The sequence below is a fragment of the Podarcis vaucheri genome (genome assembly GCF_965113315.1).
Source record: "Podarcis vaucheri genome assembly, chromosome: 8".
In the NCBI taxonomy this organism is placed as follows: Eukaryota; Metazoa; Chordata; class Lepidosauria; order Squamata; family Lacertidae; genus Podarcis; species Podarcis vaucheri.
The window spans coordinates 57803109-57820877 of record NC_138766.1 but is presented as its reverse complement, the minus strand read 5'-3'; the positions used below and the strand labels follow the sequence as shown (position 1 = coordinate 57820877).

Below are 17769 nucleotides of genomic sequence, written 5' to 3'. Positions count from 1 at the left end.
ATTTTAAAACAGCCAAATAAGATTGTTGAAATACTGGAAAATACTTAAAAATCTATACCAGTTTTTAAAAAGAAGAAGAAGAAAAACCAGTTCTAGCAGTGTTCACCCATCCTTCTTAGAAGTAGTTCTTTAGCCCGCAGGCTTTGGAAAACAGAAATTTGTTCTTAACATGATTTTTTGTTGGGTTCCAGCATGGTCCCAATTTGGTCTGTGTGGCTGTTGCCAAGGAATGATCAGAAGCCTTAAAGTACTGGTTGGCAGTGAAAGAAAACTAGCATTGATCAACTGTAATATCATTGGGAACTCCATAGCAAGGGTGATTCCAGTAGGCTTCTCGGGAGCCATGAGCAGCTGATTGGCACTTGCAGCAAGAACATTAAGAAAAGACTGCTGGATCAGACCAATGGCACATCTAGTCCAACATCCTGTCCTTACAATGGCCAAACAGGCGCAATCAGGACCTGAGCCAAAGAGCATTCTCTCCTCCTGTGGTTTCAAGCACTGGTATTCAGAATGATATTGCCCTAACTGTGGAGGTAGAGCATAATCATCATGTCTAGTAGTCGCATATAGTCTTAATCTCCATGTATTTCTCTAATCCTCATTTAAAGCCATCCAAATTGGTGGGCATTACTTATTCCTATGGGATTGAGTACCATAGACGGATCTGCACTTACTGGGGCTTGCTGTAAGTAAAAGTATCCTTTTGCATTGCTGACTTAAATTGCAGGTGATGATGCAAAGGCTCTTCCTCTGTAGGAGGAGCTCAAGCTGCAGCCACAAAGTAACTGTTTTCACTTTTAAGTCATCTGATGACATTGTGACTAACAGATGGGGACCTCACCCACCTGTCAAAATGGCAAAGTGTGCCTCTCTGTGTTCAGGACGGTTATGTTCCCTGCCTCTAGTCTGCATGGACTTTCAGTGCATACTCTGCCCTGGTCTTTTCCAGACCACCTTGGAGATGCCAGAGCCTGAATCTAGAACATATACTCTACGACTGAGTTATGTTCTTTTGCCCTCGAGCCTCTTTCGGTTGGAAACTGCTGTAATTCATTACGAATGGACATTAATAGCATGTATGCTCACTTAACTCTTCCACAGAATACTGGAATAAGATAATAAGCATAAAGCAGGGCTTACATGTTTTTATATACCAATAATAATTATAACCGAAGTATTTCTCATTCAAAGATCAATATATTATAAACGATTCCCTTCTGTCATACAGAAGACACAATGAGGTGGCTTCATATGCACAAAGTAGCATTCAGAATTGTCCAAAAGATCCTGCTGCCATATATATCAAACTTCTTCCTGCCCCCTTTCACAGCCATGCTAGGCAGACCCCCTGACCAGCCCTTACATACAGGTTGCTCCCGTAGGGGGTGAAGGGCCATTTTCAATTCAGGGTAGTCACTGTCAAGGTGTACGATACAACCCTTACTTGGGTGGGAGGATCAATAATTCAACAGGATGTGTCCTAGGGGATGAGCAGAAGCAAAGTAAGTCAACTGTCACCTTCAAGGACACATCCTTACAAGCTGGTGACAGGCTTCAGATACAGCTGCACACCTGCACTTCGCTACCCATGCAAAGAACTGCCTCACACCCTTAGTTATGCTACTGTGCTCAGAATTTATCCTTAGCTGAATAGATTTTAGTAGTCTTATTATTTTCTTTCTCTGTAGCATTGCAGCTTATCAAGAAAATAAATGATTGGTCTGATCAGTTCAGTACGTAGCTGGTTCTTGGCAGATTAATGATTTAGCCTATTGATTAACCTAAAACCTTGATTCAATTATGAGTTTCTTAGCCTTTGGCACTACCTGGCATATAAAAACAAGTTTTCCTCACAGATGTTACACCGCTTTCAACACAGTTTCCATTAATTCAGTAAGCTAGCATTAGTACAAGCTTTAAAACGTGCACTTATAAATAGGTTTAAAACCCATGATTAACACTACACTTTTAATTTGTTCATGCTACCTGTATAATGGTTCAGGGTGTTTTCCAATAGGCCTAAGCTTTCATTAGCCATTTCCCTTCTCTATCAGACAATACACAGTGTTAACAATAGAATACTTAATTACAGAGTAAGTACAGCAACACACTCATGCAGCCAAGAGGTAGGCCCTGGAAGTAACAGATATAAAGCTTCTTCCATAGATGCAGCCAATAGAAAGTTCTGAAATTCCACACAAACTTTGATAGGGTGACACAAATCAAACTCATTTTGTATTCAGAAAGACAAATAAACAGTCAAGTTTGCATGTTATTATTTCTGTTTGTATTTTTAAAATATAAAGTATATAAATATTTTAAATAAAAGAATGAATGAATGAATAAATAAATAAATAAATTCAAGGGCATCATTCATTGGGATGAAATATCATATCCCTTCCCCACAATAGAAGATAAGGCCCCAACACTGACAGTTTTTCTCATGGTGTCAATGCAGGTACAAAAGAACTAACATTTCCATAGAACAAAACCTGTAATAGTTCTTGTCCCCAAATAATGTAGGCTCTCTTCAATTTGTGCTCATGCAAAGTCAGTCATGTTTTCAAAGCCCAAATTACTTCCTCCAAGTGTATTACATATATGAGAAAAGTGTGATCCACTTAATTTTCATTAAACTTGTTTCTTTTCCAAAGCCCGTTATACTGGGCAGCTATATAGGTTCTTCCATTCAAAAAGCGGACAGTTAATCAACCCAGCTATTAAGATCTTTGTCTCTAAAACCATTGCCCAGCTGAGATATGGGGAATTGCTGTCAAATCTGAAATAGATGTTCTGCAAAATAACTTTAGATTTGGGGGTTTCCCTGCAGTACACTGGAAGCCCACCTCAGAGCCGAGTTGGGCCTTCCCTCGCTAGCAGCCAGAATTGATCTAGCCCATCTGAGATACTGGCACAGGCTAAATGCCTTCGAGGATCATGCTCGTACTAAGCTCTGTTGGTTAGAGCAACTAAGGACAGAGGGCTGGGCACAAAAGTTCCAAGAGAAGATTAGGGCTTATAATCTCCAAATGGAGAACTACTTAACCCTTAGCCCACGTGACCTTAGAAATTGGATTTTTGATCAGGATGCCAACCAAGACAGAGCATCCATCATTGCTGCCCACTACTCAACTTGGTAGCCCCACATTCAAGACCAATCATTCAAGGCCCTGTTACCTTGAGACTCTGACTTTCCTACAATCACACAGAGCCTTAGTAAAACGAAAATTTCAACAGATGCCCTTGGCATATTTAGAGGGGATCACAAATGTATTCATGGATGTAATCAGGCAGAGGACATCACACACCACCTGCTGACTTGCCCCTTGTATACAATGGCCATTTATATTGCCAATTCTTAATCGGCTTCCAGGTCAATCTGCAAAGGAAGTGACAGTTGAACTCCTAGCAGATAAACATCCATATATTACACACCAGATAGCCAAATTTGCAGTGGCAGTCAAGAAGCTCCGTTCCAGCTATGTGAATGCACTCCAATCTTAAGTCTTAATGTTGTATATTTCTTTTTATATTGCAAACTGCAATTGTGTGTATGATTTTAGATGAAAGTTTCCTTTTATTCTCTGTCATCCATTGTAAAGGTCTTTGGCTATATACAATAAAAAATATTAATGTTTTGTGACATGGAAGATACAATTTCATCCACTGCATTCCAATTCTCCAAGAGTTGACATCACCTAAGACTTATAATCATGTTTCTAAGGTAAGGAGTTGGGCAGATGATGTTAGTTTCTTTAGTTGTCTTTTGTATTAACTATGCACACCACAGATTAGAGCAAGTACACCTTTGTTCACATAACTGAGCAGAATCTGAAACCGTCCTTTAAAGTGTTATAGCGCTATGTGTGACAAGCAATTCTTGTTCTAATTAGGTTGAAAAAACAAGATGGGGAGGGCTTTGTGACAACAGCATTCCTCCTTTTTAATTCATTCAAAAAATTGCATTATTGATTAAAATCAAAGCCTATGATTCTTTGCCTAGAACTGTGCCTCTAATACATATCCCTAAAGTATCTGCCATTTCATACATAAAACAAGGAAACCAAAAATGAGTGCCACTACTAACAACAAAGGGGTAAATGTCACTTTAGTTCATGTCAGTTAATCCTAGTAAGTATTCTGGAAATCTAAAAAGGAAAAAAAAGATCTTCTGATTGTTATACATACTATATGTTTTCAAAGCACATAAATCTATTTTAAAAATAGAACGTATAAAAGATTTTGTTTAAAAAAAATGGAATACTAGTACATACCTTGCCTTTTTGTTGGCCTTGGGTTTTGGTGTGGTGTTTTTTGCTTTTTTCTCCTTTGGCTCTTTAGGGATCTTAGGGGTTTTGGGAGTCTTGGGTTCCTTAGGCTCCTTCTTCTCCTTAGGTTCTTTTGGATCCTTCGGCTCTTTTTTCACCTTGGGTTTTTTCTTTTTCTTTTTCTCTTCCTGGGAACAGTCTAGAGATTTCCTGGTAGGATCCTGGCTATCAAGCCCACTAGGAAAGCCATCCTTGCCAAATCCTTTGCTGGGACCTTCTGCAACAATGTGATTGTTTTTCTTTTTCTTTTTCTTCTGCTGTGGTTGCTGCTCGATTGATGGAAGGTAATCATCACTTTTCAGTAGCTGGGCATTCGGTCCACTAACCTGAGTCATGTCTGGCACTGGTTTCTCAAGGAAGGGTTCTGACGGAGAATGCTAGGAGAAACAAATGAGGCATTAAATTAATACAACTTTAATATTCAGCCTTGGAAATCTTACTGATTAAAGAAAATGTTGCATTTTTTTTTTCAGGAGACCAGGCAGTCATTCAGAAAACAAAATTAATCCAACATTTAGAACAGTCATGTTAAGTTATTAATATGTAAGGTTTACACCTATAAAGAGAATTATTATATCATAATTACTTAATGATAAAAGTCACATTAGAAACGACTTTACTTCTATTACAACAGAGAGTACAGTAGAGCACATGGGGCCACTAATACCCTGGTATGATTGGAACAAAACAGAAAGTGATCAGAGATGACAGGTGATCTGTATGGTAGCAAGAGGATACATGTACTTTTCTGCCAACATTGGTGTAAAATGACCTATTTACTGCTTTATTCATATTAAATGAATAACTGATAAGAATTGCCTTGGCCCATTTGTTCCAATTATATTTAGTGACTGATGGAATAATACACAGACAAGATGCTATGAACTAAGGCATGGGCAGAAATGATTAAAAAAAATAAGCTGTGAAAAAATAAGCATTTCATCCACAAAAAAGTCCATTTACTTTTAAAATGTAAGTGATTCTGAATAAAAAGACATGTATAGCTGTATTTTCTCCAAATAAGTTCTCCAAATAAGGTGCTTCTCAAAGTGACTGCTCATAGGAGTACCAAAAGCATTCAGCAGCTTTCTGGGTCCCATCTATCGTTATAAATACAATTAATGAAGCAACCGCTATCATTTTCTGCTTCCTCTACTTGTACTAGGATTAGAGAGCTATTTTCTCATTTGTTTGTTGACATGTTGCTCTTATCATACAACACTCCTCTTATTCCTAGTCACCGCTGTCTAGATTTCTAATTCCAATCTCATTTCAATTTCTTCTTCTAATTTTTTTGTCTGATTCTCATACCTAGGTTTGGTTTTTGTTAAGACTTACACCAGGGCTAATAAATCAGAAATTATTCATGAGGTATTTTCTTGTTCTTGAAAATATGTTCATCATAGAACTGTTGGTGAACTCCAACTGCCCAGTTTGGACAAATGTGTAGATCATTTATTGATTGCACTCATGCACCAACTTTCTGCAAAGGCATTCAGGGCACCTTATAATTTAAAATAATAATAACCCCCCTCCCCCCAAAAAAAGTTGCAAAAGGTAAAACAGATATATAGTTTCAGGGTGCTGGAAGTCTCCTCTGTGAGACATCTTAAAGGACTGCTTCATCCCAATTTCTCTTCCCAGATAATGGAGGGCACATACCTGTACCCAGCTCTCTCCTGCTAAAGTTAAACCATGTGCTGCTCTCCACATCTGTCATTTTTCCAGGCAGGTGGTGGTGGTTAAAGGGGAGGGACACAGATTTTTCTGCATATTATCTTTCCAGTAACTTGTGAGCAACCAGTCACTTCACCTACCTTTCCTTCTTATTTTTAAAAAACTCTTAAAGCCACTTTACCGTAGCGATATTCTACAAATTATCATGGTATCTTCTTATTTCAACTCACTTTGCAATTTGTACTCTAAGCAATCAGTTCAACACCTTGGCTCAAAATTTAATCTTTTACAGGAAAGAAATCAGTAAAGATTAAACACAAGTAGTCAATAATCCTGTCTGATTAGCAGTAAAAAAAAAATTTTTTTACTACTTGAAATGGGAAAGGTGTTCAAAAATATTTCAGTATTTATTAGACTTCCATAACCCTAAGTCTTTTAGAGAAAAGCTGTTTTTGTAAACATTTAACAAAGAACAGATGGCCTCTTTTAATCATGTGGGGAAAAAACTGGGGCTCACATTAATACTCATATAACAGACTACTGGACTGCATCACCTCCCTAACCAGCCGCATGATACCTTCCTCAGTAATGCTATTAATTTTACAGTTGTTGTTTTGTCATCCATTTCCAGGATGACACTTATTCAATACAATTAAGGGCTCTCCCAAAATCTCATTTAAAAGAAGGGTGGAAATTCCCATATCATGAAGGCCATTTTAGCACACAAATATCTACTTCCGGTATTAACTTGTAACTCCTTACAAGTTTTAGTCTGTCAAATGAAGCTTATTATAAAACTTTTGTTTATTTTTATTTTATAATCATATTAATGCTGCCTCGTAATTCTCCACCCATTTGAAGTAAGGTTGCAATGCAATGCAGGTAGTGAAATACAGCGGTACCTCTAGTTACAGACTCGATCCGTTCTGGGGGGGGGGGGCTTCCGCATCCCAAAAAGTCCGTAACAAGAGTGCAGAACGCTTCTGCGCATGCACACACGGCAAAACCGGGAAGTATACAGTTAAAGGTCTGCCGTGTTCGCAAGCCAAAAAGACGCAACATGAGGTATGACTGTAAAGTTACTTTTCAAATGTATGGTGATTTCCAGATTTGTTTACATAGTGTAAGAAATCCCAGAATGTAGGTTGTGAGTGTTAAGTTAGAGCAACTTTCTATATTGTACAAGGCCAAACAGCCTCATATGGGGGCAGCAGGGTTTGAATAGGTACCAAAATATCTTGGCTTTTAAAGGTCAACATTGACTATTTAAATAAGGTCTAGAAACTCATAAGCAATCAATGCAAATGGCATGGTATATGTGATATATGCTCTGAACAATTGGCCCAATAAGCATCCAAGCAGCTACATTTTGTGCTAATTTAAGTTTCATAAATTACAATGCAATCTGAATGTGTAACCGAGGAAGTGTGTGATTGAGGCAAGGTCCACTTTCTCTGGAAAAAGTTTCTATCTAGTGAACCAGCCTAAGTTGGTAAAAGGCACTCCAAGCCCACAGTGCTACATAATGTATTCACAAATACAGTTGTACCTTGAGAGTCGAATGGAATCCATTCTGGAAGTCCGTTCGACTTCCAAAACGTTTGGAAACCAAAGCGCAGCTTCTGATTGGCTGCAGGAAGCTCCTGCAGCCAATTGGAAGCCGTGTAACCCCCATTGGATGTTCGGGTTCCAAAGAACGTTCGCAAACTGGAACACTCACTTCCGGGTTTGCAGCATTTGGGAGCCAAAACATTCAACTTGCAAGATTTTCGAGATCCAAGGCACAACTTTACTGTCAAGTCCAGAAGAACCCCCAAAGCTGCAAACTGGGTCTTTGGAGAAGTACAAACCAATATAAAACATGTCAGTAGACTTCCTAATTCCAGTACCTCTGTCATACCTGGATTAAGGATCATATTGTTTGCCTTTATCCACCTCAAAACAACCAAGCAATTGTTTAGCCTTTTCACAACCTCCCTGGCACTTTTAGATGCAAAAGAGGAGATAGAGTTGTGAATTATTCGCATACTGAAAAAAACATATCAGTCAAAACCTTTGGATGACTTCTCCAAGCTGTTTCATGTAGATGTTGACAGCACAGAACCCCGAGGAAACCCACCACGTGGTGGAACAGAAATTCCCCAGCACCACCTTCTAAGTCACTCCCTCCCGAATGGACAGGAACTTCTGCTAACACCATGAAAAACTATCAGGTTTCAGCATTACTTGCAAAATTGGTAGAAAACATTAAAAATGTATACAAAATGTCTTTTCTTTGCCATCGGGTTAGAATTTTGAGCAGAACATGACTTCTTCTTGCTTAATTCTCATTTTATGATCCTTGGGTTATGATGCAAAATCTTCCATAATATTCTTCTCACAAACATGCTTATAATTTCCCTATCTTTTGTTGCATAAGGCACTGACGTAATCTAACTGTGAAGTTACCGGAACACAAACTACTGAGGTCAAGTTATCAGTGTCCAGATTGCAATGTCCTTTGGTCACCAGCCAAAACTGGAAAGAAAGTAAGAAAAACGTAAGAGCCTGCTGGATCAGGCCAATAGCCCATTTAGTCCAGATGCCGGTGGGGAAGCCATAAGCAGATTTTGAGCACAAGAGTCCTCTCCCCTCTAATGGTTTTCAGAAACTGGTATTCAGAAGCACTGCTGCTTCCAACAGTTCATAGCCATCACGCCTAGTAGCCATTGATAACCCTCTCCTTCATGAATTTGAATAATCTTTTAAAGCCAACTCTTGAGCTCAGCTGGAGGAGGTGGCATTGGTCAGTAGGAAAAATAAACAGAAGAGGAAGGGAAATGCAAATTGAAACTTGGCTCCTTTTTGAGAGGATCTATGGTATTACTGTGCCTAGCCTCTCCAAGGGATGCTCCAGAGGAGCCAGCCAACAACCGCTCCTAACTCCCTCCAACCACTACCTGCTCCTTGTCTACAGCTCAAGCCCCAGCCCATTGACTCTGATTGGTCAGGGGTTGTTCCTCAGGCTTGAGGCACTTCCTCTGATGGAATTTGCATCTATTGACAAAGTGAATGAACACCTTCCCTACCTTAGGATTCCAATAGCAAAGCAGCAGAAGGAAATAAATTTAGGTAGGGAGCCCACTCTATCTCAAGACACACTAGGGAAGGGGAGCAAAAGCAGCATTTTCTTTGTCTCTTGCAGAAGGACCACATGGTATTTCAAGCAAGGCAAACAGACTAAGCTTCCATTCATTCAATGGTTGTCTGCTTACACCTTACTGTGGGACAATCTACAATACAGGTCCCACTGAAATCATGTTCCAAGTCAGGTTGCAAAGGTCATTTTCACATGAGTGTGCGAGTGTTCCTCCTTCTCTCTTTAGTTAATGTATTCTAAGCTACTTCTAAACAATATATCATTTGTTCTAGGTCACTGGTCTTCACTAGTTAGTCATAACCCGATCCAAGCTGAGTTTCAGCAGGAACATTACCACCATGAAAATATATGGCAAAATATTAAGAAATGGGTCCCCAATATATGTTTGGGTTAAGAGGGGGTCTGAGTCTGGAAAGATTGAAGATACCTGCTCTAGGTGTAAGGATCCAGAGAAAATACAAGGACCTTGACCTGGCTCGGGACTAGATGGGCAGCCAGTGAAGCATCCCACATTTTCAGTCAGATGCCCCCTTCAGCATCTGGCTACTGCATTCTGTACCAGCTGGAGTTTCTCACCAGACCCAAGAGCAGTCCCACATAGAACACATCACAGTAGTCCTGTCTCAAGTGTACCAAGTACCGTGGTCAGGTTATTCCTGTCCACAAATGGCTGTTCCTGGCGAACGAGACAAAGCTGATAAAAGGCACTCCTACCCACAGAACACCCTTGGGTCTATAGTGACAAAGATGCATCCAGGAGTAGCCCCAAAGCTAGGGAGTTGTTCCTTCAGAGAGAGTCAACTCCATCCAGAATAGGTAGATTGCCAACTTCCCGAACATGGGAACCAGCCACCCAAAGAACCTCTGTCTTCCCAAGATTCAAGGTGTGATGGCCTGGGACTCGGGGTCAGACTCAGAGCCAGTGGAGTCTCAGTCTGCAACAGATCCTTTGCCTCAGGCGGCAGCTGAACCTAATCTGGGGCCTGATTCTGAAGAGCCCCAGTCTGCACAGGTTCCCCTGCAATTAGCACCAGCTGGGCCAAGTCAGGGGCCTGAGCCTGCCCCGGCTCCAGATGTGGGGGTTACCTCATTGCCTTCAGCTGTGCAATCACTTACAGCTGCTGCACTACCAGTTGGGTCAGGAGAGGCTGAGGCGGCCTCTGGGTCTAGTAACCCACCGACATATCCCGAGCTGCAGAGACTGAGGACTGAGAGAAGGAGAGACCTGAGTACTCGCAGGAGCAGTGCTCGCCTTCGGGCGAGACAGGGACGTGAGTCACCGGGGGATCAGGACCAGCCGTTACCCCGACAGAGATAAAAGGCTGCTGGACCCCGCCCCAGGTTGTGGGAGCAAAGTTGCTGCTTGCCAGAACCTGCCTGTGATTGACCTTGCCTGGTTTCCTGCCTCAGCCCTGTTGGACTGACTCATTGCGGAACCCTGGGATTCGGGACCGGACCTGGACCGTGTTATTCAGGTTAGCACTGGGCCCAGCGCACAAGCACAGTTTACTGGCCCTTTTCCAGTCCATCACTGCATTCAGACACTAATCCAGAGGCTTTCATAGCCTCTCCTGTTTCAGAAGTTATTGAGAGGTGTTATTGGAAATGAAGGGCAAATGGGCCTCATCGATGTGGGAAGGTAGCCCATCTCAGAGGATGAAAACTCTGGCCTAAACCTCTGCTGCCTTGCGACTATCCTCATTCATGAGAAAGGTTTTGGGAGTAAACCCCAAGAAAAAAATCAGTACTCACTGCCTTGCGGAGAAGAAAAGGCTAAATAAGGAGTAAACCCTACACAAATCCAGAGAGGAGGTCCTAAGATGGTTGAATGGCATCTTGTTTGCCTCCTTCCTGCAACTCCTGCAGCCAATCAGGTGCCAAATGTCTTGCTCTGTTTTCCTTTGGACCACACCAGCGAGGCAGCCCAAGACCTTCACACACACACATTCTTGAGTCCCAGAGAGGCCACAAAAACAACATAGGAGGCAGCAGTTACTAGTTACCAGTCTCTGCATCCACAGCAGACACTGTGATTCTCCAGCAGTTTGCCTTCACTCCCTGAGGCGCACTCTATTGTCTCTCAAGACAGATGGATGTTAACAACAAACAGCAGCAGTCTGCCTCTATGATCAGGAGTAACCAGCCATCGGACCACACAGAAGAACTACATCAGAAGGTTCCCTGTGAACGCAATGGAGGCAGTCAAGTAGGACCTCTTTGCTGCCCTCAATGCAAATGGCAGGCCTGATTATGAACCTGAACACATATTTGGTTGGCTTCTGAGTGGGATTTATGCCACTGATGCTCCAACCCTTCAATTCATCAACTGCAGATCCTCAGTATACCAAGGATGGGTCCTGCTGCTCTGGTTTGTGCACACTGACCCCCCATCCCCAGATGCCACAGCACCAGAACATGCACCAAGGAGATTGCATGAGCCGTATGAGTCTCACCACTCATAGTGAAGCCAGATCCTCAACAGGGTCACCTGCTCTATCCACTGGAAAAATCCCCCAGAGTAGCCAGAAACATACAATGCCTAATTCCCCACCACCTCAATTTAAATTTTCGTTAGCTTTATAGTCTTCATCCCAAGTGTCATGAACTGGCAGGACAACAGGGAGGAGGAAAAGGATCCTGGTGAGGACACACAGGGGCAAGCAGGGGGTGTGGAAGGAAGTAGTCACAGGAGGATGGCGAGGGGATGGGGGGTCAGTGTGCACAAACCAGAGCAGCAGGACCCATCACCAGAGCTGCCCCTGGCCCCACAAACACAGTGGGCTCTGAGGCGTAGGTGGCAGCAGGAGTGGCACCCTAGGAGGCTGAGTCAGGCAAGGGCCCACAGCCCAGCTTCCTAGCTGTCTGTCTGGGGCTTGCTAGCTCTGGGAGGTGTGTGATTCCTCAGCTTGGAACAGGTGAGGGTCACATGCCTCATCAAGCCCAGGTGCTGCAATCAGTATGCAAAGGACAAAAGGGAAGTGGAACCAAGGTGCTGCCCATGTTGATGGACCTTGGCTTGGGTGCACCTGGACCTCTATGGGGCTGTGCTTTAGGTTTGACTCTGGTCTGTATCCTGACTGCTAGACTTTGGAGGTGGCTTACTTGGATTGACTCTGGACTGTGTCTCCTGACCTTTGGACTCTGCTTGCTTGGATTGACCCTGACTTTAAACTTTGGAGCTGACATACTGACTTGCCACCAGGTAGGCCAGGGGTTCAGGACACCAAGGGGGAGATTTGCCTCCTGCGTTCCTCTCAGCTTTACCCCCTCAGTTCCCTAGTGCCTAACAAATACAACCTCTCATCCTGAAACCATTATCTTATCCACTCATTGAGACTACAAAGCTATGCCCGTCTTCCTGGCCTGCATGGGGAAACTGCAGCACTTGTGTCGGTGCTAAGCATCCTTCCAGGGGAAGGGCATTCACAAACAAAACTGATATTTTCTTAAGTTTCATAATGAGGATACAGGCATTTTGGCCAACTCATAAAAAGTGAATGGGCTAGTGGAGGAGGCTGGATGATTTTGTACCGCCTCTGCATCCAACACAGAAATGCAGACTTCTTTCCAGCCAATAAGCTGTTTCTTTGTGGGGGAAGGTTAGCTACTTTTGGAGCTTTATTTAGGAGTTGAGCTCTAAACATAATCAACATCTCTACCAGATACATAGAAATGATGTCTTTAACTCAATTTAAGTACAAATCCAAACATTTTTCAAACATGGATATTTACATTCTTCTTACCAAACATTTCATCTTCACCTGGCAAAAATAAACTGCTCTAGTCTACTCATTAACTATCAAATCTTGCTTCAACTTATTAGTCATGGGCAGTTTGTTTTCATTTGCTACTGGTTTGAGAAGATTACTCCAGGTCAAGGCAGAATGAGGCTGAAAGGGAACAATATCAGAAAGTGGAAGAAAAGGCAACAAAGAAAAATCATTGTGTGAGTTCCGATATTCCCATAGCTGCAATCCTATACCCACTTGTCTAGGAATAAGACACAATGAGCTCAACTGACTTTCTTTTAAGTTGCCACATAAGATTGTACTGCTAACCTCAGAAATTTTTATGGAAGCCTCAATATGGCAATATTTTAAAGATATCCCAGGAGCTGTTCCACAGCAGTTTTGCAAACAGCCCATGCTTCTCTTGATACCTCCAACAGTGATTTTAATGGAAATTGCTTTGTGAACCCAGATGCACCCTCACAGACCATCAAGTTGATGGGCACTGGCAGTTCACCTTGCTCCAGCAGCAAAGGAACAATCAAGAGCTCATTTTTCACTTCCGATTGTTCCTCTGAAGTCCTCTCAATACCTATCCTATAGACCTGACATTACATATGTTGTCAGGCTTGGAGTGGTTGGTCAACGTTTGGGCAAAGCAGCCTCAGAGACCAAACTGAGACCCTCAGTGGACCACATTTGGCCCACAGGCTGGAGGTTCCCAACCCTTGCTCTATAGGCGGAAATGATTCAAAATGTATACAGGATTCAAATGCAACAAAGAAACACAAGCTTTAACTGCAAGAATGAAACAACAGTGAAAATAATATTGTATTTAGTTGTTAACACTGTTTAGTAGTCTGGTATGCACCATTAGTTAGGAAACATATTAAGTTGTGTTAATGGGAAACTTGATTTACAACTACCATGTAAATCACCCCTTTTCTTGCTTTTTAAATCATGAGGTATAGGCTGCAAAAAGAACAAGAAAAAGTGGAGACAAAGATGGTGTTGTAGAAGTGTTTGGGACAGGGAAACAAAAAATTCAGGCAACAAATTGATCAGAAAGGAGACCCATTATGGCACAAGGAAAAGGAGGTTCACGTTCTATGGAGTTCAGAAAGGAAAAGGGGGGGGGGGTTAAGAGAATGGGTTAAAAACCAATTAAATAGCAACAAAAATGCTTTTTCGCCATGAAAACTGTAATATGACCCTAGTGATTTGAGTTGTGGCGTCCTGGTTTTAAAAGATATGCATCAAGAAAAAAATCTATTCTTTATTTGACATAGGATTATGATTGGCCTATAAAACTGAAGCTTAGGATAAAGGAGTTGGAATCTTTGGAAAAACAGTATCATTCACTAAAAACATTCAGGAAAGAAGCTTGTGGAAGGGAAATTGATGTGAAATTACAGAAATAAGGAAGACTTCCAGTAATATATGGACAGAGCTCCAATAATAAAAGTATGAGGAACTTCAGTTGAAGTTGTAATCCTGCATACTCAAACAGAGTGGGCGAGGAGGAAGAGAGGCTGCCTCTAGGGGCAGGTACAGGATCGCCCTGCGTGGGAAGAAAGGGGGAGTGGAGCGGTGCACAGTAAAAATGGGGGGTTGAGGAGGATCAGGGGTTTTTTTGGGGGGGTGATGAATGTCCATATTTTCACCTGCAGAAAGTTGGATGATATGAAATCCATGCTATTCATATGGATAAATTTACAACTTACAACATTCCTAAGGGTCACATTTACTACCAAAAGCTTACTCTACAGTCAGTGGGAAACAGTAGGCTGGTATCTCGCCACATTTATGCTGTACACTGTTGGGCTAGCAATAATGTCCTTGCTAAATATAAGTCAATGGAGGGAAGACTGAAGCTACTGGCTATGTATATCATTAAGTAGGAGGGAGGAAGAGGAGGGAGAAATTGTTAAATAACTGAAAGCATGTAACAAACAGCTGTTTTATCTATTAAGAAAATGATATAAGTTGCAACAGAATTCTAAAATTGTAAATCCTTAATTTTGAAAGGTGAGGTCTTTGCATATTTACTTAGAAGTAAGTCTTGCTGTGTTTAGACATTGGAGTAAGAAGTATTAATTTGTCTTACTCCCAGGTAAGTGCAAATAGGATTATAGTTCTATTCTTTAGAAATAAAATCACAACATATGTGAAGGGCAGCTAGGAGTTCTTTAGATGTTCTCAATTCCACGACTATTCTGCAGACACTATACCTTGTTTATTCACTGCAACATGATTAATTAATGTGAAGCTGTAGTCTACTGGAAAGAGGCAGAAGAACAAAGCAGATTTCAACATTTGAAATTTAACCTTCACTTTGAATTTCCTCACTTCCATTTTTTCCGCTTCAAGCTATGCTTGCAATGTCCATTTCTGGTATCTCAACAATAAATACAGAATAAGATTAGTGGGGGTTTTTAAAAGGTAAGTATTACAATAGGAGAAATAAGCTGAGGTTCCTAGCACTTCAATAACATTGATAGTTATGTATTGAGATGGCTCAGACTCTGAAATCCAAGTAAGATCTCTTAAGTGTGGCCAGATACTATGTTCAATATAATTCTTCCACCAGATTAAGAATGAAAATCTGATTCAAGAAGCGGTTTCAGTGTTAAGATTTTGTTGCATATAAGTAGATTTGATATTAAATCAAGGATACCAATTTACAGAAGAAAAACACAGAAATTGAACCGGTGATAGCAAAGGTAATACAGTATGTTAACATGAATGAATTTAACATCAATACTAGTAAAGTTTTAATAGCAGCAATTTTTAAAGCTGCAAGATTTGAGAGGCTCAATGACTAAGTCATAGACCTTTTACCTATAATGGGTTCCATTATAGCCCTAAACTCAAATGGAGGTTAAGGTAGACGGGGGGGGGGGGGAGAATTAGTAGTATTTCAAACACTGCTGGAAAATAGTCTCTCTCTTTATATGACCAAGGTAATGTCATTAAGTGAGGTAACAAGTGCAACTAAAGAAGTATCTATTCTGAAGCTTATTAAAAGATGGATGCTATTTTATATTTATTTTTTAAAGGACGCTTTGCAAGCAGAACCATCATTTTCAAAGGAAGGAGTATGGCAGATAAGCATAAATTGATTGAACATTTTGATAAAGCTTAGGTACATCTTAGGTTAAGCATTGTTCATATATACAGTGGTACCTCAGGTTAAGTACTTAATTCGTTCCGAAGGTCCGTACTTAACCTGAAACTGTTCTTAACCTGAAGCACCACTTTAGCTAATGGGGCCTCCTGCTGCTGCCGCGCCGCCGGAGCCTGATTTCTGTTCTCATCTTGAAGCAAAGTTCTTAACCTGAGGTACTATTTCTGGGTTAGCGAAGTCTGTAACCTGAAGCGTATGTAACCTGAGGTACCACTGTAACCGATATCACCATGCTCAAATTTGAGTGTTCACCCAGACTAATATAAGCTGAAGTCTTGTGCTAAATTACACGTGTATTATTAAGCTTATACCCTGCTGTTCAGCGGCATCTTGAGTGGGGGTTATTTTCTGTGGACTATGTGTATATGCAGGAACACGTATAGTCCAACCACTTCCTTGGAACCACCCCTGGGTGAGCAATATTACCTTCCAGAGCTAGCACACCAAACAGGTCTTGCTCTCTTCCCCTCCTCCCTGCTAGGCAGAGTGGTTTTAAGCTCTGTCTTGCTTACAAGCCTCTGGGACATAGCTGTCAACGTTTCACATTTTTAAAGGGAAATTCCCTTATTCCGAATAGGATTTCTCACAAGAAAAGGGAAAAGTTGACAGCTATGCTATGGGAGGCTCTTGCGCGATATCATGAGGCCACATCCAAGTTCCTGCAAGAACCTCCGAGGGTCCGTGCAAGAGTCTGTGAAAGCCCGGTAAGCAAGATGGAGAGCTTAAGAGCTTATTCTGCGCTGGGGAAACCCTGCACAATAAGAGCATTTTACTTCTCCACCTTCTGTGCATTTAATTTGTTCGATTTCAACTGGCTGGCCTTCAACCATGTAAAGCTGAAATCACACTGTAGTTGCTAGTCTGGGCAGCTTCAGAACCATACTTGCTTACCTTCAGCATTAGAACTGCATTGTGTACTTTCACAGCATTCCCTGTTACCTCGGCTTAAATCAGTTGCATATGTAATTACAAGCAAGACTGCAGCCCAAGCACTTTACTTGAAAGGCAAGGTTTATCTATTTAGAACACAGTAAAAACTGGAAACAACTTCTAGATAAGTTTTTGTTTTTTAAGATACATGCAAAGAAGTTTCAAGCTAAATCATTACTATAATCTATATATCCAGACACAGATGTTGGCATGTTTTAATCTCTATTACTGTTAATTTTAGTGATTTTAAATGCTTTATTTATTTGCCCAGTTTCTTTATTTGTTCCGTTACTAGAAATATGCCTGCTTTATCAGGTTAAAGTAGTTTCAAAGATGTGAGAGGCTACCTCTTTCCCTAGGGTTCAAAATTAGCAAGGTGCCAGGCTCATTTTGCGCCTGAAGATTTTCCATTTGCGAGCGCCTCAAAAAGTCTGGGTGCCATTTTTTGTGGCTGGCGGACACTCATGGATTGCTGAAATGTATGTGCTTTGAAGCCTCGAAGTTTATGCTCTGGATAGAGAATATGTTAAGGAGTTTAACAATAAAGAGTACAGTGGTACCTCGGGTTACAGATGCTTCAGGTTACAGATTCCGCTAACCCAGAAACAGTACCTCGGGTTAAGAACTTTGCTTCAGGATGAGGACAGAAATCACGTGGCAGCGATGTGGCGGCCCCATTAGCTAAAGTGGTACCTTGGGTTAAGAACAGTTTCAGGTTAAGAACGGACCTCCAGAATGAATTAGGTTTTTAACCCAAGGCACCACTCTAAAAGTGTT

General features: G+C 41.4%; 1 protein-coding gene across 7 annotated transcripts in view; it reads right to left on the bottom strand.

The window, feature by feature from the left end:
* Positions 1-17769, bottom strand: part of CHD7 (chromodomain helicase DNA binding protein 7) — a 134832-nt gene that overhangs the window by 67789 nt on the left and 49274 nt on the right. For all 7 annotated transcript variants that reach the window (XM_082233713.1, XM_082233719.1, XM_082233718.1 and 4 more), the window contains one exon: positions 4278-4708. In XM_082233713.1, the coding sequence (XP_082089839.1) occupies positions 4278-4708 (431 nt within the window). The remainder of the gene's footprint in view (positions 1-4277; positions 4709-17769) is intronic.